The sequence below is a fragment of the Siniperca chuatsi genome, linkage group LG3, assembly GCF_020085105.1.
Source record: "Siniperca chuatsi isolate FFG_IHB_CAS linkage group LG3, ASM2008510v1, whole genome shotgun sequence".
NCBI classification, from domain to species: domain Eukaryota; kingdom Metazoa; phylum Chordata; class Actinopteri; order Centrarchiformes; family Sinipercidae; genus Siniperca; species Siniperca chuatsi.
The window spans coordinates 10,474,983-10,502,741 of record NC_058044.1 but is presented as its reverse complement, the minus strand read 5'-3'; the positions used below and the strand labels follow the sequence as shown (position 1 = coordinate 10,502,741).

The following is a 27,759-nucleotide window of genomic DNA, read 5'->3' as shown; positions in this document are numbered from 1 at the left end:
TTGTAATAAGTGTAATTATTTTATTAGATAATTATATGTTTAGTTTATAAAATGTCTATTGACTTGCTTGTTTTGTCCGCCCAACAGTCCAAAACCCCCAAATATATTCAATTTACCAAGATGTGAAATAGAAAAATGCAGCAAATTCTCACATTTGAGAGGCTGCGAATGTTTGGCAATTTTGTTTTAAAAGTGACTTAATTGATTAACTCTCAAAATAGTTGTCGATTCATTTTCTGTTGCTTGACTAACGTTTCAGCAGGAGTATAAAAAAACAAAACAAACATGCTCAGTTGTTGTCATGTGTTTCATTGCGTCTTTCTGTTCAACTCTCCAGTTGGGCACTGTGTCACTGGCACTTTTCCGCACTCTCATTGGCTTATACTGTGAGGATGTGATGCTGCAGCTCATTTTGAGGTGAGTGGCACACAGACTCATCCCAGTTATGAAGCACAGTACATGTAATTGGTTTACGACATGATGAGCCTTTATTCTCTACCTCCCACCCCGCAGATTTGTGTTACCATCTGTCTGCTCCCCCTCCTATGACCACCCGTTGGTTTTCCTAACAGGATCCATTCCCATTTGCCTCCCCAGGTACCTGATTCCCTGTAATCACATGATGTTGAGTCAGAGACGTGTGGTGAGGGAAAGGGACTGCTACTCGGTGTCAGCAGCCAAGATCCTGGCATTAACGCCGTCCTGCTGCTCTCCTGATCACAGCCCCCCTCCCCTCCGACAGCTGGACTCCATCCTCTTTTCCAAGGGTGCCGAGACTCCCAACAACACCAGCGCCACAGGTAAGAGAGACAGGACATTAAAGGAACATTTTGTCTGGTTTATTACAGCTTGGATCTTATTTTTGCAGTTTTGGACATAATTTCAATGGGGTATTATAACATTGATTGACCAAAGTAATTGCTCATATCTGGGAACAGGGAGACATTGCTATAATGAAGTCTGATGAAACAAAAAACACAAAGACTCCCGACAATCATACAGGTTGTAAACAAGCCAAAAGTTTTGCCAGAATATCTAAACCACTCTATTTGGAGGTAAAACAGAAACTGTGCACACCCGAAATGTTAGTAATAATCCCTCATTGCACAGGAAAATGGCACTAATTGAACCAGGAAGTTAACCTGTTAACTGTGATGGATGATTGCAACCTGTCTGACCATCTGACTGCTTGTGTTTCCTGCCATGTTGGGCTATAGCAATGTCTCCACGCTCGCAGATCTCGGCAATTAACTTTGTCTGGACAATGTTGTTACAGGTGGGAATGATGGCCAAACTAAACTAGAGTTATCCTTTAAGGAGTATATGGTGCACTATATGGAGTACAGCTAATAACTATAGTAGCTGAAATGCATTACACCCCCACCCCCCTGACCAGCTGCATGAGAGAAGAACACTAGGAGGTTATACATAATCTGTATATACAGATTTGCCTTAAAGAATGACTGCTTTTCAGCCATATTTTTAATTAGCTTTTATGGATGTTTTTTTTTCTGCTTTCAAATCAGCTGCAAGGCAAATTCATCCAGCAGCTTTTACTATTCATAACCCCATGAGTGCATGTTATAACCTCAGTAATAGTGGTGTGCAGTCAAAACAAACAGAACAAACAGGGCATAACGAAGGAAATTGGAAAGTCATTCATTGCAGCAGTTAGAGTGCTGAAACCAAAACATTCTAATAAAATGTGATTTGTTAACAATTACTTTTTCAAAATCTGCTCAAATATGTTTTTGAGTACAGTGCAATGCAATGTGTTTATCTGCATTTACCTGGGACATGAACATATAACAGGGATAATGATGGGTATTTTATCAAATAGTGAGATCTCCTGCTGTTTCGCTGTATTACATCACTTTACCCCCTGTAGTTACATGTCAAACTCATTAGTTCTGCTCTGTGTGAGCGCTGCGTGGAGGCACTGAACGCCAGCTTTTATCAACATTTCCTATCTGTTTTTCTCAGAGAAAAAAGGGGGCTTCTTAGAAGAGGATGATGGCTCAGGAAATTCCTGCACCATCGGCTCAGAAATCTACCTGGATGTCAGTTATCTTCATTACCTCTATGACGCCTGTCTGAGCATCAGCAGCTGCATACAGGCCTGCCAGGTTTGGTCAGCCCTGTACGACGGCGAGGACCCCCCTCCTGAGAAATACCAGCCCGGCGTCCTCGAGGAGCCAGGGCTGAAGAGTCGGCAAACCCAGATGGCTCTCAAGAGAGTTCCACAGCCGCTAGCTCCGTGCCCTCAACCCTGCCCGTCGCCGAATACAGAGCCACCCTCCATCAACCCGCTGGAGCTGGAGTGGGATGATAGTTACGATGCGTGCCCGGTACAGACTGCTGAGGCTCCTGTGGAGAGTAAACGTCCGCAGCAGCCTCCTGCTGAGCTCCCAAAGCACATCCAGGAGATGAGGAAAACAGCCATCATGTTGGTAAAAGGCTCATATATCGAGGAAAATGAGTTCCAGGACGACGTCATGGTATACGATCTTGTTGCCAAGAAAGACGCCAGAGAGGTCGAGCGCGGTAAGCTCAACTCCAACGGGTCTGAATCAGAAGAAACCCAACCAGGCTCAGCAGAAGTTCCTCTAAAAAACGGACTCAGTCTAACACTTCCCATCTCTCTGATGGCTGACAACAGCAAAAATAGCTTGGACACAAAGGCCAAAGGTCAAACAGATTGTAATTCCAACCTCCAAAACAACACTGCTGATGAGTTGGGTGACGACCTTTTGGCTCAATATGAGGACCTCATTCGTACGTTGGACACTGAAGCAGGTGGAAAACAGATGGTCAAAACTGATGGAGAATTGAAGAAGCCTGTCCCGCCTGTGGTGGAGGAAGAAGAGGAGGAGGAGGAGGAAGAGGATATGGATTTCACCTCCTTCTCTGCTGAGACACCAGAGCCAGAGAAACTGCATTCACCATTTGGGACAAAGTTTCCCACCGGAAGTGCAGGTAGAAGCCATTCAGTGCCTTTTACTGGTAAGTTAAGGGAAATCTTCACTCTGCAGCAGCCTCATTATTTGCCAAAATTACATTCGGACAGCATAATTAAACTATTGTGTATGATTATTCTTTCTGCAGGTCCATTTGTCAGTGTACTGTTGTCTCGTATGGAGAACATGCTGTCTAACTCGCTTCATGTCAACTTGTTGTTGACGGGCATCCTGGCCCAGTTGGCGGCCTACCCTCAGCCTCTCCTGCGCTCTTTCCTCCTCAACACCAACTTGGTGTTTCAGCCGACTGTTCGCTCTCTTTACCAGGTAACACAAATACGTTGTGTGTGTGTGTGCGTGCATGTGTGCATGTGTAGGCAGGAGTGAGCCTTTTATTTCCTTTTCTTCCCCTGAGGCTTGTGTATCATCAAGTAGACCAAAGCAAAAAAAAAGAAAGCAAAAGATTTTGGTTTTGTGGCATTACTGAATGATGTTGAAACCAGCAGCTCTCCTTTCAGAAGTGAGTTTGAAAATAGGAATACAATAAATTGTTTGAAATCTGAAATACTGCTGCTGCTCTTGAGTAAGATGAAGTAAAGACGGTTTTCTCTCTTCTCCCTGTTTCTTCATGTACAACTTAACAAGAGATCTTGATTATTACAATCAGGCTGCAGATTTCAAGGCTGTTCTCATTAATGTAGCTTTAATTACATCAGTGTAAATACTGCAGATGTGAATGTAATCCTCAGTTTCTTTTCTGTGTTTCCCTTCAGGTATTGGCCATCGTAAAGCACCAGATAGAAGAGTTGGCTGCCACCAGAAAAGACTTTCCCGAGCTGATCACTGCCGCCCAACACTGGCTGCTGGCCAGGGAGACTTCGTCCATGTCAGCAGGTGACAATAGACTCACATCTGGGATTTTTTGTTTCTATGCCAGCTATGGTTGGAATCGGTACACATTAGATCTATAACAGTGTGAGTTACGCATGAAAAATCAAGTATTTGAAACACTTTAATTCAGTTCTAACTTAAAATCCAAGTGGGTTGTACTTTAGTACATACACTGCTGACATTTAAAAGAATAATTCGACATTTTGGGAAGATTGACACCACTCTCACGTCTGTACAGTAAATATGAAGCTATGGCTAGCAGCCAGTTAGCTTGCCTTTTTTTTTTTTAACACATTTTTTTTTTTTTTGGATAAAACCTACAAGATATATCGTGTTAATGAGTGAGCTTTAGAGGTGTTTCTTTACCTTTTGGACAGAGCTGGCTAGCTGCTTCCCCCCCATTTTCAGTCTTTATGCTAAGCTAAGCTAACTGGCTACTAGCGGTAGCTTCATATTTCCCAAAATGTCGAACTATTCCTTTAATCTTTCATGACCTTGAGTAATCATCCTCAGAAATCTGCCACACATATTTTGGCTTTCATTTAGATTGTATTATCATCACTAATATGTATTTTTAGTCAACTCAATAGGTATATTTTTGAAACAAATGTAATTAGACTCTAGCTATCAATTTGATGTATATGTATTTTCAGTACAGCAGGTGGTTCAGGATGAGACTTATTAGCTTGAGATAGCATTGTTTTCTTTTTAATTTTGGGAAATATTTTGGTGGCAACCCCACGACTAGAAAATACTCTGCACTGTTGTTGAGTTCCTCAATCTCACTAACGTGCTGTCAAAAATGGGTCAAGTTCAAAACATCTGCATTCATTATCAGTTGTGTTTTGGCTCCTGTTGGGAACCAGAATAAATTCTGCTTGATTTTGTTAAGTCATGTGTCTTTGCAGTTGAGCAACAGTCTCAGCTAAACCCTGGAGTTTCAGGCCTGTGTTTGAACTTGGTTCCCCGTGGTTTCAAAGTTGTACAAGCTACAAAAAACGTTGTCGGGAGTACGTATGCATAAAGATAAGAGCCAGAATTTTCTAAGATGGGAAATTTTAAAGGGAATTTTTTAGTTGGTTAACCGGAATACTCTCCTTTCTTGTACGTGTTCAATGTTTTTCCAGAAGAGCAGCACTTAGGATCCTACTTTCTGGCTGAAATTATTTATAAATGGAGAAATCATTAACAGGAAATTATTATGTTTACAAAATGTCTTAAATTCCAACTGCGTGGCGTGGAGTATATCCATGCATATACTTTGTTTGTTTTTGATTTGTCATTGCAACTTATTAAATACTCATGTTCTCAGACAAAAACAGCAGCAGCAGCGGACACTCCACCCACGGCGAGGCGGGAAGGATCTTGAAGAGTTCGCCGTCGCCTAAACCCAAAGCCATCTCTCTGGATCGGACAGAAGTCTTCGCTACCGTCCTCTTCACGGAGTTCCTCAAAGAACTGGCTGCCATTGCACAAGAGCACTCCATCTTATCATACATTCCTATGGAAGAGTGATCGTGACCCAGTAAGCCTCTGTGATGAGTCCAACGTAACTCAGAAAGATTTTAAAAGACTCTCTTTTATGATGGTTTTCTATTTCTATTTTATTTTTTTTTAGCTTTTTCAGGCACTACTTGATGAAGAAACCTGTTAGATCAAGTGATTTATACAACTTTTCTTTTTTTTTTTTTTTTTTTTTTTTTTTTTATGATAGCGTATTTATTTTCCAAGCAAAGATAATCAATTTCTTGTGCTTTTTAATTTCATCTCTTTGGTTCTGTAAAGGGGTTTGGCAGCCAAGAAGGAGGTCCAAACTTTCAGCTAGAAAACCCTTGTCCTGAGCCTGCACCAGCTGATAATGCTCATAAGAGTGAGCTCCAGGTCCACCAACCAAAGACTGTAGAGAGATGATTTTAATGATTTTAGCAATCATCAGCCCTTATCTGAACTCCAGGGTTCTGCCCTCTTTCTGAATGTCTTCTACAACCAGCTCCAACCACAGCAAGATGTCTGCTGCTCAGTGTGGTTCTGTTAAATACTCAGGTGGCCTTTCTGGAGAGTTGTTGCCTCTGTGCCATTGGATTACACACCATAACTGAGCACCACGTGGAGCCTCTATTGCTTTGAAGCGTTTGAATTAGCAGCATAAAAATTTAATTTGAAGATAACTGTTGTAGCTGACTGGCAGCAGAGCTGGCATCATCTCACATCCAATCTTTGTTCTCTGTTCTTATGCAACTGTTACATGACTACATTTTTGGGCAAAACAGGTGAGTCACTTTTGTCTTTAAACTTTACAGAGTGGTGTTTCCACAAAATCTTTGCGTGTTAGATGTACATTTGTTTTGGTGTTTTTCTGTTAATTCGTGATGGTACCTCAGGAGATTTTTAATGCACGTTCTGTTCTCTCAGTTCTTCAACAGCCTTTGGGTGAAGCAATTTTCTTAAAATGCACTAGTTTCTCACACTAATGGGCTCCACATGTTCTTCAGATCAGAGCACCAAACCCAGAATTAGTTATTCTATATTTAATTTGCTTTACTTTAGTGACGCTTGATAATGTACATAATGTAAGAAAAATGTTCTAATGACAAAATACTATGCAAATCAAGGATATTTTGGATATAATTAAGTTTTGTATATGTTCAGAATGGGAAGGGGTATTTAAGGTTTTATGAGAGTTACCATTGCCATTTCTTTTCTTTTTTTCAACGAGGTTATACTAGAGGCTAGATGTTATGGTTTATCACCATCTTCTATTTAGGGATTGTGTAGGGTGTTTTAGTTGTGATCTTTGAAATATCACTGTTGGGAGAGTCATAGTTTTGCATCTGTTGAAAACCATCTCCGATTGTAACGCTTACTGAGGGCAAACTGCTGGAAACTGCCTTTATTTTAGTCCAGGTATTGCACATGGTTGTTAGTATGGTTGTTAAAATGAGATAATACAAGAGAAATATTTTGTTACAAAGCACGCCTCTACTGTCTAAATGAGTTTACCAGGACAGAAATACTTTTAAATTGGTGCCTATTTTAGTTCACATTATTGCCCGATTTCGAATGGATTTACACAGGAGTAATACAAAAGTTTACAGTTAAGCTTAAAATGTACAGCATATTGATTTTTCTATTGTCAAAGTGTAAAGGAAAGGCCATTGGTACTAAAGATGTGCAACATGTATTGTTTTGTCCCATTATTTCTGATGCGTTGCTTCATATTAATTTAACCCCACAGAAGACACTAACACTGCTTTTAAAAATGTGTTTCTTGATAAAACTTCTGATAAAAGTTTCTAGAAGAAGTTTCTAGAAGTAAAAAGATCAATCACCATTCATGCACAGCTTGATAGAAAGATGCAGTTAATATAATGTGGACATTTACCCAGGAAATAGAACACATCTGAAGATAATTTGTTGTGTAAGTTACATCTTGAATTTTCTCGATCGATCTATCGAAGATTCAGACTCTGACTAAATCTAACAAAGTAAATGTACTTTTGTACAAACACAAATTATTAGGAGAAAGAAAATGAGAAGAAAGGGCGATGAAAATGCAACTGTAAAACTACACTAGGTTGATCAATGTTATCATCTCATAAGTCTAGCTAATAAGAGGAAGAACTGTTTAACTTTAGTTTTACATCTGGATTGTGTATTTGTGTTCCTATTTAAATCCATTCAGTTTCTACTTGATGCTATGCAAGCAATAAATTATGCAGCAGGATCTTTTGTGTACTTTTTACAAAAATGGCTTGAAAATGTATATTTGTATCAGTCAAAGCCATTTTCACAATTGTTGAAGTCTTTCTCTCTGGTAAAAGAATGTTGTAGAGCACTTTATCAGCCTTTTCATATTGCAGCGCAACTCTGCCCTGCTGACCCTCAACCACCACAGATTGTCTAACATACCCAGCATAGTATAACAATCACTGTTTTGAGCAGCATTGTGGCATGAAAATGGGTTTTATAACCAATATTACAGACTGGTTTCTGTCTCAGTGGGTTCTTATTCCAAAGATTCATCTTTTCTGACACCATTTGGCCTCAGTTTTCTATCCCAGATGTGATCAGGTTGCTGTTTGTTGCTGATGTGTGAGACACAATATCATGCCTCTTTTAATAAAGACAACTTCTGGAAAATGAAACTGGATGCACTTAATGTGTTTATTTCCCACACACTATTTAAACTATAAATAAAGAGAGGTTTTTCAAACCAGAATCCAGAAACTGGTTTAACCTGACACAATCAATATATTCTTTCCTTTTTGCCAGAGGTGGTTTGTGGCTGTTTGTTCTGTAGACATTGAAGGCCTCATTTAATACACATTTCTTTTAACAGCCCTTCCCCCAGAGAGATTTTGTTCAGAACTAGGTTGTTCTTGGGTAAACAAGAGCTTATATTCTCCATTCACATGCAATGACTATGAAATACTGCAGAGATGAAGAAAACGGTGATGGAGAAGCTTTTGACAGCTCATAAATATCCTGTTCATCATTAGTACGTGAATGCACAAGATGAACATCTTTTTGCTCAGTAAACTGCGTCATTTTATGCCTGTGCATGCAAACAAGTTATTACATGGGTCAAAAATAGCATGAAACTAAATCAATGTGGGATAAACTGAAGATTATATGTACATAAAGCAAAATATGGGGCACTGGATGATATCAGACTTCAAGACCAACCAGGAACCACAACAATTTACGGTCAAATCATACACTGTAGATACATAAATCAAAGCTTGAGACCCTCAGAGTTATGTCAGCTGATGTCTTTGAAAAAAGGTATTTTGAAACTCATCCAACCATTCGAAGCTAATAAAACCATAATCCCCATGACTTTGTAAAGCTCTAGGGGCTGTGCAGTAGCCACACAGGAAGTCTCCAAACAGGTGCAGCTGGCCAGAAAGCAACACTTTTGTCTTTTCTCTTGTCACATTTAAAAAACTGCAGTGTTAAAGATGTAATCTTTATTATCTCCAAATGGGATTAGGTGCAAAAATATTGGGAAGATAAGACTAATCTTATATTACTACATTGAAATAAACTGCACTGAATGTACAAACCATTAGAGGCAAGAGGCAACCTGATGTGGCCACGCAACGGCCATTACTGTGTCTTAATTTCCATTTTACATATGTACCAACCAAAAGAGGAGTAGATAACAAGAGGCAGACAAGTCTAAGGGCATTTAAGCTTTAAAACAATTAAGATGAAGATCGTGCAAAGGACCTGCACCTCAATACCAGAGAGAATCCATACTTAATGCACCATAATATAGAAAGTAATACAAGGCAAATAACATTCTTCAACCACAAGAGGGAGCTCATTGATCGCTCTCCTGCCTGGATGTCTAAGATAGGCAGGGTTTCTGTTGTCTCTCTTGATAAGCGATCATCTGTCCTGTCAGCAATTTCATCTTCTGCCTGTGAGATTTTCAGGCCTCACAAATGACCATAATGGCCAGTGTGGCAGCAGCCAATGGTACATAAAGTTATTGAAAAGGTTATATTGAATTATATGCAGGACTGTTTAGAGGTATTGCTCTTATATCTTCCTTATTTACTATCAGGACTATTTAAATGTACCTTAAATATTAAATTAGTTTTCCAGTCAAAAGCAGATTTTACTTTTTCCACTTTGAAATAAAAGTCACATCAAATCTTATCACCTGGTCAGAATATGAAAACATGCATTTACAGTATCTTGGGATTCATGAATGCCTTTTTTGCCTGACAAAATAAATTGAATAGTGATACAACACTGCCACAGAGAGTATTAATGTGAAAAGCTTTATTACTTTTTAAACACATAAATACAGAAGATAATGGCTGTTGTCTGGTGACAACACTGTTTAGTATTTACAAAAATGTCAACCTCTCAGGAATATATCTGCATTTTCATACAGATCTACAACATCATTGTCATATTGTTTGTCTTTCATGAAGGTCACATATGCCATGACCTGACTCTCGGTCTGTGATATGGCTGGGTCTTGCAGGACAGTCTGACCTTCATGAAGTCTTCTCTTGTAAAATTGCTCTCACCAAAACTGGGTCAGCTCTGCCTTTGGTCTCTTTCTGAACCAGTCCCATCAGCTTGTTCAGAACTTTCTTGTTTCCATTTCTGATGGCGTGAACCTACAGAGAGGCGCAGCAAACACAAAACATCTCAAACATGCCAAAAAACAACAACAACAACAAAAAAACCCCAATGTAAATGCAGTTGAGAATTTACATGTAAGTCCTCACCTCATCAGGGTGTGAGTCCACCACCTTCTGGCAGATGCTGTGCAGCTGTGCGGTGTCACTAACAAGACCCAAGTCCTGCTCCTGGATGATCTGCGGGGCCGTCTTGCCTGATGACCTCCACATCTCCTGGAACACCTGAGAGCGGAGAGAAACCAGGAAGACGCAGGTGAGAACCAGAATACAAACAAGCACTAGCTGGGTTGTTTGTACTGAGTGACAGATAGAGGGGGATAATTGCACGGTCTGTGCAGCTGACTGACCTGCTTGGCAACTGAAGAGGAGATTTGTCCTGTTTCCTGGAGTTCCAGCAGCTCAGCCAGGGCAGAAGGAGAGATTGGGCTGAAATTAAATGAAGGGGTGATTTAAATACAGTTTAATAGGTGTACTGAAGAATTAGTGATATAAATGGAGGAGGAGAAGGAGAGTGAAAGAGTGGGAGAGTCAGACTGAAAGGATGAAAGAGACTATCAACATTTTTGATTTGAATATAATGTGTTTGTCTTTCCTATGTCTTCTTGTTTATTCCCCAGGCTACCAGCCAAATAGAATCAAAAGGCCTGTTAGAATATATTAAGAAGAGACACAGTTTCATTTAGTGTACTGCAGGCCAGACAGTCCATCTCAGCTAAATCTCCTCCAAACATGGCCTAGACACGGTAGGAAGAATAGATGGAAAGTATCCATCTTTTCAAACACAACTCGGTTTGGCCGACTGTTCATGTGTCAAATAGAGCAGTGATTCTCAACCAGGGGTAACTTGTACCTCAGGGGGTACTTCTGCAGTTGCAGAACATGGAAAGCTCAACTAATTAACCAACTAGAGATTGTAACTTGATAAAAAAAAAATCCATATATTTGTATTAAGGAGGAAAATAAAAAGCCAAACAGGATTACCAATTGGTGTGATGCAGATCTTTAGTATAGTTTATAGTTTGCTAAAAGTAATGAATACACTTTTGATATAGTTAGCTAAAAGTAATGGATAAACAGTTGAAATCGCTTAAAGCAATGGACAAAATTGAAACATTCAGCTTCTGGCACTCCAGGTGGTAGTAGCACAACTGTAAACTTGACCAAAGCAACCTGAACATTTATACTTAAATTGTAGGAATTTCTTTTTAACAATATCCACTTTTATATAGTTAAAAGTGTTGAATAACATCCAGTTCATACTCCATTCATAAGAACATATTTGTGCCAGTAAAGGGGTATTTGAGCTCATCTGGCTGTGGGGGCACGTCAGACAAAAAAAGGTTGGGAACCACTGAAATTGAGAACCCTCATTATATTTGTTTTCAAATTTGTCAAATTCTAACAAGGCATTAACGTGGCCTGGCATCACGCTGTCACCATCCTGCCACAAATCAGCCACTGGACCCGCAGTGAGTTTCCTTCATAAGCAGTCGCCAGCAAACCCAGCAACTTTTGTGAGGGGAAATCCTGGAAGAGTGACTTATCTTAGCTGGTGGAAGTGCCCGAACAAGCTCTTAATGACATGTCTGGAGTTTCAACTCTCTGGCTGCCTGACCAATATGCTTCCCAATTTCTTATTTCATTTATCCTACTGAAGGGCTTGGAGCCAGAGGGGCAAACAAAAGGAGGTTTGGACACATTATACAGGACAGCCAAGATAAAAAGATTTGATTTTGACAGTCATTATATGGATGCACAAGGATATAAATGTATTCTTATGAACTCTTCAAAACCTTTTATTTTACACCCCAAATATTATTTCCTTCTGGCTCCACGCACTCAAAATGTTTTCCTAATTACGTATAGCTGAGTTTCTCTTCCCTTCCTGCAGCTTTTGACAGTCCTGTCGGCGACTCTTTGTTTTTCCTTTAACTCTCCTCCTTTCAACCAAAGCAAATGCAACATTATGCATAAATAAACACCTGCTACTTTGTGGTTTACTCACAGACAAATGCGTCACAACAGTCTGGGAATAGTAGATAAAGTAAAGCTCACAGCATCTGCGCTGACATCAACCCATTACTTGTTTCAATTTAATTTGCTCTGTAATGACTGAGATTTTTTTTCTAAGAAATTATCATAGAACAATCTCTGAGTTAAACAATAGCGAAAAATATTCATTACAATTGACTCAACAAGCTGAAGTGAAGTTTCTAAAGTCGTGATCTGGTGACTGACCTTCAGTCAGAGCTTGACAAATACAACTCAGATGCATCCGACCACCTTCATTTTTCATTTAGCTGCAGTCACTGTTAAACTGCCATTTTAAGAAAATTGCTAAAATGAAACAAGTTGAAATGAGTGTCTGATATTTAGCATCACAGTATGCCACAAATAGAAACAGTGGGAGACAACTGGAGTTGTTTTTTTATAGCCGTTGGCTAGATAGGCATCTTCATGTTTTTTTTTTCTTTCACAAGTGTGAAAGGTACTATGGCAACTCTCTTTGTATTAAAACTTTAAGACTTTATTCAATTTCAAGTGTTTTGGACGTTTACAAAAATCTAACATGTTCCAGCTAACAGGCTGTCAGCAGGGAGATATCAAAACAACACCTTCTTCCAAAAAGTAATGATTTCACTAATGTAATTGGATTTGTCAAAACAGGCTTTTTCCTGATGGGCTGTTAGACTGTCCCAGGGGTTTTCTCATCGACAGACACAAAAAATTAGGGAATATTGGATGATTTATGAACTCACACATGTTATTGTTGTATAATATGCAACGGTCTAAACAGTATTTGTGAACACTAAGAATCTAATGATCTTTGATGTTAATCAAACCAAACCAGTACAGTGTAGAATGGTTCACAGATAAGACAGAATTATTTGATCTAACCAAGGTCGGTTTGCTGTTATTTTCAACCCAGACATTGCAGCTTGACTATGAAAACATTATTATGAGCAGTATATTTTGTGGCTAAATGCTCTTTAATCTAGTGCAAACCTTCTTGGGGAATAGTATGGAAGCAGTTCAATAACTTTTAGTGGCATCTCCTACTGAGCCAAGAACAACTGAAGGTTTGTGTATGTTAATGTGCGTCGAGGGTGGGAATCAGTAGCAACCCCAAAATTAGATTGATGTTTTAAGTGAGTTTGTAATTATGATTCTTGTCGCCCTGCACATTTTGTTCAGATGACTTTTTATTTTTCCTTGCTTAGAAATTGAATATCATTATGACTGTGGGTATTGTTTGATTCAATATGATGCCAGCTGAACGCATATAAAAATGTCACAATATTTAAAACAACTGAACAGACTTCATTCATTGGCACAGTCGTCACTGAAGACGCTCTTGCATTAGCTGATTGATCATCTGCTTCATTCATGCTTCACAATCATCGGCTCATTCACAGTTGTGTGGCTATCAGCTGACTAATTATGTCCAATCATATTCATGCAGATGTACAGCACTGCCATCTTAATCTGATACTTCTCACTACTGTGGCGCAGTCAGACTGGACTTCGCTTCCTGTTTATTTCTATGTGGAAGGGGGCAAGACAAATTCGCTTCTGGTCGTGAATTTATCTGCCTCCTTCGCTTCGCTTCACTTTGACACACGAAATTGCGAGGCTCCACAGCGAAATAATACAAGCAGCAGAGAAGAAAGTATGTTGTTTAGCTGCAGTGAGCGCAAGGACAATGAAGGACAGTGACAGAGGTTAATGACAAATTTCATAAATTTGATAAAACGCTGTATAACTTACGACTTTGTGGACTGCTGTTGTTAGCCTAGCTCCTGCAGTTCATGTTTACAACCCTACCCATGATATTTCCTGTCCCCTGCTTTTGGCCACACCATGTGTGTACCATGAGTACATTTTGTCAGGCAAATTTTGGTCTGACTGCAACTTCACACATGCCAACGCTGTTTGCTGCCAGAACTTCCTCCACCAATCCAAACTCCTCCATATGGGCTAAGTTTTTGGTGTTCTTGATTTAACTAAGATCTAATGTTCATGTATGTGTTTATCAAGAGGGGATTCATTCTCCCAGCAAAACCCTCCTTGCTGCTGGTATTTTTTGAAGCTCCCTCAGAGCTCTGTACGTCAAATCTATCTGTATAACCATCTGCTTTAAATGGTCAATTCCTTTAAGTAAGTTTTTAAGAGTTCAGTCGTGAGTTACAGGATATGGAGATGAACTTTTGATACCAGATATAATAAAACACTTTTAGGTGACATTTCATTTTGACAAGAAATCACAGTTTTTCACATGAACCCTTGAAGCAGTGGCTTGTGACACCTTAAAATAAAGAGAAGCCTGACAGACAGAATGCATCTGGAGAGTGAATAGCTTTTCTTTAAAAGTATTTTTGGGGATTTTTATGCCATCATTACAGACAGTGAAGAGATGACAGGGAATGAGGGAGAGAGAGATGGGAGAGAAAAGGCCCTAACCCCAAGCGATGGGGGCGCCCCAAGTGAATAGTTTAACCTTTTTTTTCTAACCTTTTCAGTTTGTTTTGTTTATCAGAGGAGGCCTTCGGGCTGAAAACTATTTTATATTTTTACAGTATTTTACAACATAAAAATATCTCATGTACTTCTGACTCTCTTAAAGACTTCTTCCCATGTGTACCTTATCTGTACATGTTCCATTCCTCCTCCTGCCACAGCTCAAAATTACCAACATTTTCAGATACAGCATGCAAAGGGTACAGCGAGCCAATCACAAGAGGGTCAGATGGGTCATGTGCTAGGGCCCTGACATCTAAGACCTGAGCATTGGCAGCAGAATAGCACTGCATTCATGAGCTATGATGGCATTATGTGAATATTGTAAAAGCGGCATGAAGGGATGTCTGAGTATGTCTCACCTCTGGTTCACACTCATGTCTTGCTGTTTGAGGTGGCCCACCAGCTCATTTGTCACCCAGCCAATCACCTTCCTCGGCTCCTTCTTGGTCGCCTTCAACACCGCCTCAAAGTACTCCACCAGCCCATCCTCATTCTGCAACAAAACACCATGAAAATGCTTTTATCACCTCACATGCATATTATCTAATTAGGATCAAATCAGCCCAGCAGAGTCCAGCAGTACACAGCTGCCTCCTGGATTCAAGCAGAACTGCATCCAAGCTGACTCTGGTTGGACTCAGATGGCAATTAAAAGAAAGATGCAGGAAACAGATTTAGTGAGAGAATTAACTCCTCTCTCAGTGGTTGATTTCACCCACTTATAAACTCACCACCAGAGTGAAGCTGTGCTCGGGCAGGATGCCGTACATTTGCACCAGCCTGTCTCTTTTGACACTGGGTAGCTCTGGCAGCCCTTCCCTTATCTTCTGCACCACCACCGCCTGGCACGCATCAATGCCAGTGGGCAGCGATGCGTTATCCTCATACACAATCAGAGGGGGCAGGTTGGGCTCTGGCATAAATCTGTGGGGAGGGCGGGTGGGGGGAAAAAGGGAGGGTGGAAGAATGCTTTATCAGCAGTACAGATAAGCTTAGAGAAGAGAAGGTTGGCTTTTGTTGAGATACTAATAGTCCTCCTGACACCACACTTGTAACATTTCACTTACTGCCCTAATCATTTGACTCCATCAGCCTTAAACCTGTCTGACTATCATTCCCCCTCCTAAACTCAAACACACACACATCCAGTGGGGTTCAGACCTTGAGTGATGTCTGTTTATTTCGCTCCATCTAGCTGCCACTCAGAGGCTCTCATGCACTTTCAGTCCCCACTGAGGGCAAGATCACATTCTGATATCATAACGCGGCGTCAATAAACACAAGCTCCCGAGACAAAAGTAAATGAGCTATGATATGCAGAGAGCCCACAAACTTACACTCACCTGTAGTCTTGAAGGCCCTCTTTGTCCCTCATAGGAATTGTCTCCCTAGAGAAAAACATGCACATGTCATAAATGATCAACATTTTGATATCAAAGCTTTCAAAAACTTATCTTAATATCTTTGGATTTTGGACTGTTGGTCAGACAAAATAAGACATTTTAATATGTAAACTATAGACCAAATCATTAAATGAGAAAATAATCAACAGATCAGTCGATAGAGAGGCTCGCTAGTTGCAGCCCTAACCCCTAACCTAAAAACTGTGTAGTAGTAGAGCTAATTGCAAAAAAACAAACAAGCAAACAAAAAAAGACTGGGAACATATGAGTGATGCCTTCCAGTCAGCACTGGTGGCTGTCTGCACACCAGTGTAGTCAAATATATAGCCACCTTCACAGGAACAAGAAAAAAGAGCTAATCACGGCCCTCACGCACTCTATTTAACATGCCACCATGTACCTTGGACATGCAAGGCCTCGAGGGAAATAGGCAGAGCACCAGAAGATGATCAAGGCCACAGCTGTGTGCAAGCTGGCTAATTCTGTGAGCTCATAAGCCTGTGAGTAGCACATAGCTCACAGATAACACAGGACAATGGCGGCGGCATCCAAATGGCTCTATACATCATGATTACCATGATGTTTCCTCTTCAGCAAAGCTCAGGACTAATGAACCAGGCAGAGATCCCAGTCAGAGGGTGTTGTAGTGACTAAGGCTTGGCATTATGGCACTGCTCTTTCATCCTCTTACCCTGACTTGGAATCATACGCTCGGGTCTCATTTTGCACCGTCCCCCCTCTCTGCAGGACACCGATCTGTCTCTGGATCTCGTAGTCTGGTGATGTAGGGGAGAACATGAACACAAATACAGACAGTTTATTCAATAGCACCAGTACACACAAATATAATTTTGTGGTAAATGCCAAACATCTGCTGTGATATACACTGGCAATCCTCATGTCTCTGACTGCTGCCACATTATAACTGTGATAAACAATGTTTTTCTCCATGTCTTTTAAATACCACTTCAGCAGCAGAGCAAATGCGATACAACTTTATTGATAAATAATTCAAGCACAGCACCACGGTATGTCAAACCACGCTTAAAAACCTGCATGTAAAATGCTGAAATTTTCTGGCTGTGGCTTTCTCAGCGTTTTAAGTGAAGCTCAATCAACAGTCAGTCAGTTTACATAAAATCTATGCTTTTTTAAGTGAGCAGCTGCGAGAAGCCAATTCAGTTTCACCTGCTGATATAACACAGCTAATTGTTTATGACTGGTTGTCAGTCCTCAACTTATGCTTCACAAGTTACTGTCAATATTAACTATGCTTCCTGTCTTTCTGCCTCTTCATAAATCCAGCTAAATCCTTGTTTTCATTTAAACAAAAAACAAATACTATCTTTAAGTATGAAAGTAATAAAAATATTAAGTTTTTGTTACACCTGACAGATACAAAATTGCAGGAGTGTGTGTATGCATGTGTTTCTCTTTGGCTTCTTTGTATATGTGTTTCCAGTGTTTGAACAAGCATTTAGATCCTTTACTTAAGTAAAACTAGCAATACCACACTGTGATAATACTCCATTACAAGTAAAAGTCCTACATTGATATGTACATAAAAGTATTATTTGTAAATTGTACTTAAAGTATCAAAAGTAAAACTACTCATAATGAAGAAATATGGCCCCTGTGAGTGTTATAATATTATATATTATATCACTGGATTATTATTACTGATGCATTAATGTGTATGTAGCATTTAACTGTTGTAGTTAGTCGTGGTTGAGCTAATTTGAACTATTTTACATACTGTTGGGTAGTTTAATCTATAACAATGCATCATATTTTATAAGCTCATCATATGTTTTGTAAAATGTAAAATCTTTATCTGCAAAATAACTAGTAACTAAAGCTGTCAAATAAATGTAATGGAGTAAAAAGAATATAAATAGAGAAATAGAGATACTCAAGTAAAGTACAAGTAACTTACCATTTTACGGGAGGTTATCTGCCAAACTATTTCTTAGCCAGGACCAGTTGCCAGGCAACCAGTGGAGACTCCAGGAAGTTACTGGTCCAGGTCAAGAAATGGTACATAATGCCCCGTAAAATGTTGAATTGCTGTTTTTACACAAATAAGCGTATTTGAGTGTTTGTTTCTTATCTTTTGCTACCAGCTTGTCTTGTAGCACACACATAATTACACACACATACTCTAAGTAATTCTTTCAGGGTGACACAGCGTGCAAATGTCAACTCACAATAAGGTCTTTACTTTGAGAATGTGTGTGTGAGCAATCATCCAGCCAGTTGAGAGCCATTCAGATGGAACGGTGTTTAAAGTACCTCCCTAAATATTTGTTCCACGCTTAAGCCATCATGCTATCCTTCCTTTAAGTTTTTAACTTTTTATGGTGCTTACCTATAGCCCTGGCCAGGTATCGGATGCTGTTGATGTTCTTCACCTCTGTCCTGATGCCCAGGGGCTCACCTGGTTTGTGGATGGACACATTGGCATCTACTCTCAGCTGTCCCTCTGTGGAGAAAGACAAACAAGATGCATGCTGAGTGGGAAATAAGTTTGGGTTTAGAGGTATAGCAGCTCAGAAAAAAAGAGAGAGGAAGGCAGAGAGACAGAGACAGAGAGTGATTTCCATACCAGACATGTTGCCTTGACAGGTGCCCAGGGCTTGCAGGATGAGCTGAAGCTCTCTGACAGCTGCAGCAGCCTCCTCTCCACAGCTCATGTCTGGCTCCATCACCAGCTCCATTAGACCTACACCTGACGCATGTGACAGATGTGTTTTACATCTCTAAAGGTATCTATCCCGTGGAGCTCTGCAACAAACCTCAACAGTGCTCGCTTTGTTGAGCAATTTAAATCTATAGAATAATGTCTGTCTGCACCTTTTTGTCTTCCAGCATTAAAGTAGAAAGTTGGTGTTATAAATTAGTTTTCTTATTGTCAACAAATTTCATGAAGACCAAAACCAACAATGTGTTAGTACTTCTTTCAAAACTTTTTCGACTTCTCTACTGACTGTGGCACTCCGCCCCAAGCCCATTCGTTCCAACTGAAACATCTGGGCACGGTAGTTTATAGAAATCTCAAACAGTAGTAAAGAGTGCATTTGTTGGGGACTATTTTCAGACACAAGGGGACTCAAAATAAACTGCAGAGCCCATGTTCACAGTAATGAAGGAACATGTCACACAGTGCAAAGGTGTGGCTCATTGATGTGTTTTTAATAGCTTTTGTACAACAATCAGGGTCTATGTCACAGAGGAACAAGCTATATCCAGCTTTGGCTACACAGATAACATTGGTAGGAATAATTTATTGTTGCTTTTCATGGGATTTGTTGAGAATAAGAAAAATATAGAACACACAGACTTGTCTTGTAGGGCACAGACAAACACTTGTTACCTGCTCTGTTGAGGTCTATGAGTGTCTGGCTGCGGAGGTCATCATGGAGACTCTTGCCGCTGTCTTGCTCCAGCTGAATCTGTTTGATGCTGACAGTTTTTCTGATCACCTGGCTCCTCTTTTTTCCTCCAAGGACGCTGTAAGTCAGCATGCCATCCACTGCAATGGGCTGCCGTAGCTGAGTGATCTGGTATCCAGCCTGAAATTTGAAAATACATCAGCCAAAATTCAGTAATGTTAAACTCTGGGTGGCAAAGGTTGTGTAGTAAATAGAGGACCCAAAAACTCTTGTGTTGCTCCTCTCAACTGTCCCTAAGTTAGAATCTGAACAGTGCCATTTTTTTAAAAGAAAGTAGTGCATGGTGAGTCATTGAGGAGAACAAAAACAGCACTATTTGCACATACTTAATCCCACATGAAATTAGGAATGAAAACAGTCACTTTCACTTCTTTGAAGCCAACATTAAAGGAGACATCATGCTGCACTAGTAGGCGTAATTAAAAATTCCAACTAATACACCAGTCAGGAATAATTGTACAATGCCATCCTTTAACCTCTTTCATAAAATACTTAAACAAAATAGTCTTTTCCTAACTGATATCCTTCTGGTTCACTTTATAATAGAGCTGGGCGATATGACCTAAAATCTATATGAAAATGAATGATCAGATTTACCTTTATTTTTTCTCCTGCAGTGCATATATTGCCTTTCTAATATTGGCTTCTGATATGTATATCCTATGTTAATTCTGTTTAAGTTAACTGTTAATGTTATTTACAGTATGATGAAAATACTTGGCTGTTGACTGACAGGTTGGTTGAACTTTCGTTAGATGTCACTGTTTCTCCCCCCCCAGCTATATGTATATGTACTGAAAATTGATTACATTTGGGACAGTAAAATATATGCAATGTGAGTAATTCAGTAAATTGAGTTTATTGCTATTGTCATAGTTTAAGTGAATGAACCAAAATATCCGTTTTCAATACAATAAGGAAATACATCAAATCATTGAAGTAAGATACCATTTCTTGGAGTTTTTCATTTAAATCTCACTATTTCAGTGAAACAGGGACAGGCATGCCGCAGTCAGTGTCATGGGTATTTGCAAAGGTGAGGCAGGCAGCATCAATGAAACACAGTGCTGGCTGATTGGCTGGGCAGTCATTATCATGCAGCAGAAGCGCTGCCACTTCACTCAAGGTTTGTACTCACAAAAGCACAAGAATAAATATTTCACCTGCTCCTCTATTCCTAAAAGAATCTGCCCCAAGTACTAATTTCCCATGTTACTATGGCAACCACATCACAGGAACTACACATTAATCATACTTATGCTAAAGAGAGCGAGGACGTGGGAGAAGAGATTGGGGGGCTGTTAGTCACTGGCTTTCTGTACAATGTGTCTGATCGACACAATCAATCACCTCCACACCTCCTCCTTTGACAACAAATGAGAGAACCCACCCCCCCAGACTGTTGAGGATTTACTTTTCCAGTTTCTGTTCTTCTTGGTGGATTCAGTCTTTAAATCTTCTGGATTTTGTGAATACTGTTGCAGCTTATCAAAAATCCCCTGTTTCTTACTTAATCTTTTCATGAGTTTTGTCTCAGCCGTTGAAAATGTTGTTTCTGCTGGCTGAATCACGAGCAGGCCATACTGTACATTAGGGAGCATCTGTATGTGAAGACTATTTGCATTTCCTGCATAATAAATCAACTACTGTTGCTACATAATGAAGGGTGAGACAGGTCTGTTGCTAATAAGATCCTGGTAGCCACATTAAGTTTTCCCAATTACGCTCTGACAACAGATTGAGCCCTAATGAGCAGTGATGCTCCAAACAATTCCTGTGACTTCTTAACCTTTTTATATCCAAAGTTACAGATGCATGCCTGCTCACATACTGTACATACAGAATTGGACACACACACTCCAAACTCATTTCCTTGTTGTGAGCCGCTGAGTCATTTTCTGACTAATTTCAAAGTCATTAAACAAACCAGTCGGTCATCTCATGCCTTACTGCTGCACACTGATGTTCTTCTCAGCCACCCATGGAGGTCACAAAAATATTCATAGCTCTCATTAAACACATGTCAAAGCTTCACTGGCCAGGCCATGTCTGTTTATTTGGAGACTTAATATCTCAAGGAAATTGCAATTATTTGCTTTTGCTGCTAGGTTAGTGTGGAGCTGCTGAGGCATGTTATTAAAGGGCCGTTAAAAACTTTGTATATGTGTCTTGCCTGCCATTTCAATTGAAAGAAGGAATGCTGGTTGGGCAGCAGCATTAATCATTTAATGAGCAACTGTGGTGTTTTACAAAATGCAATCAGGAATTTCTAGTGGAACATATCAATAATGTACAACGCAATTTACAAATGTATTTTTCAAGGGTGGGATAATTTCTCCCTCTGTCCTGCTACTGGTTTGGTTTTATGAGCATGGATTACACTCAAACTTTTGGTCGAATGTGAAAAATGTCCCATCATCTGCATAATTAAAGCCACTCTGACTTCAGTTTATCAAGCTGTTTCACACAACACTGGGACAGATCACTCTTTTTGAGCAGCTGATGAGACTAATGCAAACTAAGTAATTACAAACAAGGCAACAGCAGGTATTGTGCACAGGGCACAAAGTCAATTTAAAACACAAATAATGGTTCAGGCTCAACCTGCTGGCATGAGTTGTTTGTGAAATCTCAGAAAAATAAAAACTGTAATCGGGTTTTATCTTCCCTGCTGTGTGCGTCAACTGTTCAGAATTACTCCAAAGGAGGTGATGCAATCTTCGGCAAACACAAAATGGTAAATGGTAAATGGGCTGCATTTATATAGAGCTTTTCTACCTTACCGGACAAAGCGCTTTACAATTTTGCCTCTGATTCACCCATTCATACACACACCAACGGTGGCAGAGCTGCCATGCAAGGCGCGGGCCAGCACATCGGGAGCAACTTCCTGAGCCACAGCCGCCAAAAGAGCAAGAGGAACACAACAGTAATCCTGCGCTTCTGGAGGGGATTTTGCTGGAATTTCAAGACACATGGACTTTCTGGGGAGATAATGTATCTTTACCATGGTGATTAAACTACGTCCTGCTGCAACTTTGTGATAACCAGTAAGTCTGTGAAATATTAAAATGGGAAAAAACCTCTATCAATCAAGATCTACAGAAAACTGTTACGCTCCATCAAGCCTTATCAGTCACATTTTCACAATAAAGTCAAGTTAGCTCAGAAATTAGAGCAGAAACTGAATAGAAACATCAAAGAAAGAGATAATTTATTTCAGTGCAATACAGTAATAAAAATAGTGCAATAAAAATACCAGCTGAAGCTCTTTTTCAGTGCATTGCTTGCTACTTCATGAGGGTACTCTCATTTTATGCCACTTCTTTGGGCAGTTTCTATGAAATACTACCAAAGGAAAAGAAAATCTGTCTCTTAAGTTCTTCAGTCCATAATTACCCTCCTCATTACCTTGCCCAAAGCAGCGTTAGCATAGTATCTTACCAGGGAAAGACTGACATTGAAAATTCAAAATGCAAAATTCTCTAACACCTTTCTTCCGAGAACTTTCGATGAGGTCTCTGTAGGGCAAGTCACTGTAGAGTTCCTATGACATTTTGTCTTTTCCATCTAAGCCTTAAAATGTCACTCATAATGGCAGTAAAATTACCCTGGGGCTCTGAGGGATAGTGAAACCTTGCCATGCGAGCTCTCCATTACAGAGAGCAAAGTGAACATCACTTGGGCAAGACTCTTAAATGGAAACATCAGTGTTAAAGAGGATTTTTTTTGGAATACCTCTACCATTTCCTTAGCAGACTGCTATTCGGCTCATATAACATGTTGTTAGATATTTGAATACTAACCGCATTCCTCAAATACCATGTTGTCTGTTCGACTTCTTTGATTCTTTAACAGCAGTAAATTTGAAAACTGCAATAAGAGGAATTTAAAGCTGCAACAAAATGCAATGTTTTGGCCACTTGGGGGCAGCAGAAAAAAGAAGTTGTGAATACAACATTCACATATTACCACCTTTTAAGCTCATATGGTGTACTTGTTAGCAGTTGCTTATTTAAACATACAGCTGTTACTGAGCAACAGTAGCATTCATTTGGAGTCGTGTTTCTGTCCACCTGGCTCGGTTTTTGGGCTCCACCAACTCCTGAGGGAAATATCTGTCTCTGTCTGTCTAGCTGCTAAACGCTCCACTATGATCACAACCTATAGTCGCTAACTATATCTGTCTGCAATTTTGTGCTGAGCAGGTAGTGTACAGTGGGTTTTTAGAGCTTTCTTGCTGAAAACAGCTGCCTGCTGAAGTTGAAAAAGACGGTGAGAGTGAACCAAAACAATAAAGTTGCGGGCCGGACAGCTAAACAATGAGCTGAAACTCACTATAAAGCTCTGTAAAGCGAGGGGAGCTGATTTGGATGATAATTCTCTGTAGTTTCGTCACTACCAGCGACCCCTTTCACACTGTCACATTGTTTTCACATTGTCATTTGATACATTGTTATTATAAAAAAATTCAATCAATCAATTATAACTGCTTTAAAGCTGCACTAATCAATATTTTTATATTATCAATGGGTCAAAAAACTAAATGTAATGTGTAATGTGTCACTCGTAGTGATAAAAGCACAGCGAATTATCACCTGACTCTGCAGTTCCCCTCAGCTCTCATTTCCAGCCACAGCAGGCAGCTATTTTCGGTGAAAAAGCTCTGAAAACCCACTGCATGCTAATTACCCAACACCAAACATCAGACAAACAAAGTTAGTGACTAGCTGGTGAACATAGTTTCTCTTTGTAGCAGCTAAAGTGCCATATATTTCCCTCAGGAGTTGGTGGAGACAAAAAAAAGAGCTAAAAGGAGAGTGAATATCAGACTTACATTCATCAGGTAGACAGAAACGAGACTGCAAATAAATGCTAATAATGCTCCATGCCTGCTGGATGTGTAAATAGCAACTGTTTGCTACATGCTAACTTGTTCACCATGTCAACTGTACATGTTGTGTTAACAGTTTGTTCTGCTTTCCTTCAAGTGGCCAATATAAATAAATTAGTTAATTTATACTGCTTTAAAGGAGTGTACTCAATGGTAACTATATGAGGAGTTTCAATTAAGAATGAGATAGCCACCATTAGAAAACACCAGCACCTACTCTAAGAAAATGGCTGGTATCTAAGTGAAGTCCATTATGGGAAACTACTGAAGATCGGAGTCATCTTACGCTTACAAAATGTTTCATTTTAATTAACTATTGGAATTTCATATTTAATTTTTAGTTCAGACAGGTCATAATCCAATATAATCACACTTAGAATTATTCAGTTAGACTGCACTACCTGAGGTTTTTATGGCTCAATGATTCAAATTATGTGAATAAAAAGAAAGCTATCCTCAAATTATCAGCAAAGGCATGGAGAAGGAAATGACCTGTGGATAATGTAAAAATAGAAGTACACTAAAGGAAATGAGCTGGTAAGTGAAAAAACACTGGTCATTTTCTTTAACAGCTTTTGGTGTCATTCATCTGTACGTGAGGCAAATAGCATTTTTGCTGCTTCAGCAAGACTTGCTCACTATTTCAATTAGAGCTCGTGGCTGGGAGAGTTCATTGGGAGTGTTGTGATGGAAAAGCTGGAGGCAGATGAGGACAGCTTACATCAAAGCAAAAGCAATGATGCAGCTTGATGCGCAGGACAATAGTGTCTCTACACTGCTGATTGTCAGATAAAGTACCCCGACTAATGCCTGTGATATGGCTCTTCCACCTATTAAACTCTAGATGTTGTACAGAAAGTGAGGGTATAAAGTGTAAAACTCACAGGGAGGTCAGCATAGAAGTAGTGTTTCCTGTCAAAAAGTGACTTCCTGTTTATGGTGCAGTTGAGAGCCAATCCTGTCATCACTGCGGCCTCAACACATCGTTTGTTCAGGACCTGGGGACACACAGGGACATTACCTGAAGACCTGATAAGAAAACGATCAAACAAAACAACAGGCTATCTTTGTTTGAACTATGTTAAACAACACTTACGGGTAAAGTGCCAGGTAATGACGCATCAAAGAATGACACCAGGGAGTTTGGAGGTGCCGAGAAGCGAACCGGTGAGCCGGAGAATAGCTTGGTGTTGGAGTTAATCTGGGCATGGATTTCCAAGCCCACCACTCCAACCAGCTGCTGGGGAGCACTGAGGCAGAGAGGAGCAAGACACGGTACAGACAGAACCAAATAAAATAAACTTCTACTATACAGATGGACTGAGGATAACAAAATCAGCCAGTAAAGTAGCTGTGTACCATGACAAAGTAAAATACTTGTTGACTGGCTGACTACATACTAATTCTAAGCAGGTTTTGAGTAGGAGTATGAAAAAAGTGAAAAAAAATATTGAAAAAAGTCAGTATGCATACTAAAAAATGCAGTATTTCTGACTGTGCTTCTGATGTACACTATTGTCCCACAATGCAATGCACAAAGGAAATAGAGGCACTACTCACAGCTACAAATCTTTTTAATAAATTGCTAATGGTGGGGAGACAACTCCAGAAGTATTAAATCTTTGAAAAGACATTTTGCTTTCTTTTTGTGAAGTTTGTGTGTCTGTGACACTCTAAAATCACAGTTTACTTGACATCCAATGGCACACTTGTATCATTTTCCATTTGTATAAAACGGTCATGTATGTTGATTATGTGTATATTAACTGCAAATAGATTAGATATAGTACATAATGGAATTGGGACAGGGTTAATGTGATTAGGCGTCACAGAGATGATTGGTTGGGTTTAGACATTAAATTTTATTTGGAATTAAGCACTGCAGAAGACAACAGGGTAGGGTTAAGGTCACGGTTGGCTTCAGGTTAAAGGGGAACCCCACAGATTTTACACATGAAGATCAGTTTGCTTTACATGGAGTACTGCTCAGCGCGTGAAAACTGTTGTATAATGTCTTCTGTGGATTTGGAGGGAGCTGTCTAAGAAAATAACCCTAGCACTGTCATCAGGGTTATCTCAAGCATGGCCAGATTAACCTATTAAGGGCCCCTGGGACAAATTACCCCCCCCCCATTCATATGCTAAGATGGCTCCTTGTTTGCTGTGTTATTATCTGATTTAACACTAATTCATTTAGGAATATGCACTGTTTAAGACAGTAACACAGTCTTAAAACTAGATTTGGACTATGAGACCCTTTTGAAGACAGCATCTACCTTTAAAGCCCTTATCATTTCCAGTTTATACCGTGTTTTAGTAATGCATATCTTATACCTTAACAAAGTTACATTCAATCATATTATCAAAAACCAGTTGCCTCATAGTGAAACCCAGGCTCTTGGGGATCTGGGCGCCCACTTTGTTCAGTTTGTAATCCAGCCCAGAGGTTGGGTTTGAGGACTACAAATTTATAACAGAAAGCTTTAAAACTGGAGCTGTGGAGTAAAAAAAACATGGGCTTTGAAACAGGCAGTGAAGGTCTAATAAAAAGATTCTACTGAGTTGCATTATGGGAAGTGTAGGATTCAGTGTTTTTGGAACTTGATCCATATTAGGGACTAAAATTCAGTATATCACCGTGTCAGCAGCTCTATGATATTCTCTTTTCATTTTCTAAAAATCCGTCTCTTACAAGTGCCCCAACTTTATGAAAATACAACACTTAGTCACTGGTAAGAGAGGGGAAACACAATTTGATGGGGATAACAGACTTCAACCGACGTTCTAAATCAGTGCGCAGAAACTGCAGGTAACCATAGCAACAGTACTTCTGAATCACTCTACGTTACGAGTTAGCTAACGTTAACATGACTTCTGACAAACTTTAAAAATGAGTGGCCATCTGAACACAGCTTAATTTTCTTCAGTAACTGGCCACAGTTTAAAACCGAGATATCTTGATATATACAAAAAATATTCGACTCAGTGGAAGAAACGTATTCGCTTCCATGTTATCCATTGTTTTAGGACACCTTATCGTTTAGTAACGTTGCTGCTTCGTACAGGTTAGTACCCTAGGTCAGGGGCACTATAACACAAATTATTCCACCTTAGCAGCCTCACTTACCTTTTTGCTCTCAGCTGCGGTTGACTGTCGCATCGTGAGCTTGATGTGCTTATTCGTCTAATTACACACGAAGCCTTTGGATACAATATTGATATCTGTTTATTCATATTATGTAGCAGCTCACTCGCTGCAACAGTGGAGGCGGCCATGTTGTAAGGTTCAAATGAACACGGGAGCTGTAGTTTTTTTAAGTGACATTCAATATGCGCGCATACGCCGCCAGTTTTCAGGTTAAAACTACAAAACCCAGTCTTGGAAAAATTCCGGTTTCCGACATAAACTGCATCATTTCCGTTTTGATAACTGGCGGGACTGCTCCACATGTTAGTAGCCGAGTAGGTTATTTACAG

General features: G+C 39.8%; 2 protein-coding genes across 4 annotated transcripts in view; one reads left to right on the top strand and one right to left on the bottom strand.

The window, feature by feature from the left end:
• The window catches only part of fhip1aa (FHF complex subunit HOOK interacting protein 1Aa), a 33,968-nt gene extending 25,975 nt beyond the window's left edge, over positions 1 to 7,993 (top strand). For 2 of the 3 annotated variants that reach the window (XM_044189631.1, XM_044189629.1), the window contains 6 exons: positions 338 to 417; positions 598 to 800; positions 1,984 to 3,003; positions 3,106 to 3,284; positions 3,731 to 3,851; positions 5,161 to 7,993. In XM_044189631.1, coding sequence (XP_044045566.1) covers positions 338 to 417; positions 598 to 800; positions 1,984 to 3,003; positions 3,106 to 3,284; positions 3,731 to 3,851; positions 5,161 to 5,363 — 1,806 coding nt within the window. In that variant the 3' untranslated portion in view covers positions 5,364 to 7,993. The remainder of the gene's footprint in view (positions 1 to 337; positions 418 to 597; positions 801 to 1,983; positions 3,004 to 3,105; positions 3,285 to 3,730; positions 3,852 to 5,160) is intronic. The other variant, XM_044189630.1, reaches the window with a different exon arrangement.
• Positions 7,994 to 9,626: 1,633 nt separating this feature from the next.
• Positions 9,627 to 27,732, bottom strand: gatb (glutamyl-tRNA(Gln) amidotransferase, subunit B). The gene is made up of 13 exons (XM_044189632.1): positions 27,410 to 27,732; positions 25,379 to 25,532; positions 25,167 to 25,280; positions 19,310 to 19,508; positions 18,542 to 18,664; positions 18,305 to 18,418; positions 16,628 to 16,712; positions 15,877 to 15,921; positions 15,265 to 15,457; positions 14,893 to 15,026; positions 10,360 to 10,438; positions 10,100 to 10,234; positions 9,627 to 9,988 (listed from the first exon to the last, which is right to left on the bottom strand). The coding sequence occupies exons 1-13, from the start codon at positions 27,730 to 27,732 to the stop codon at positions 9,863 to 9,865; spliced, it is 1,824 nt and encodes a 607-aa protein (XP_044045567.1). The 3' UTR covers positions 9,627 to 9,862.
• Between the last annotated feature and the right edge of the window lie 27 nt (positions 27,733 to 27,759).

Coding starts and splice junctions, on each gene's coding strand:
- gatb (XM_044189632.1), bottom strand. CDS start 27,732: ATGTGGAGCAGTCCCGCCAGTTATCAAAACGGAAATGATGCAGTTTAT. Junction 15,458..15,876: donor GAGGGCCTTCAAGACTACAG/GTGAGTGTAAGT, acceptor CCCTCCCCACAG/ATTTATGCCAGAGCCCAACC. Junction 10,235..10,359: donor CCTCTTCAGTTGCCAAGCAG/GTCAGTCAGCTG, acceptor CTCCGCTCTCAG/GTGTTCCAGGAGATGTGGAG.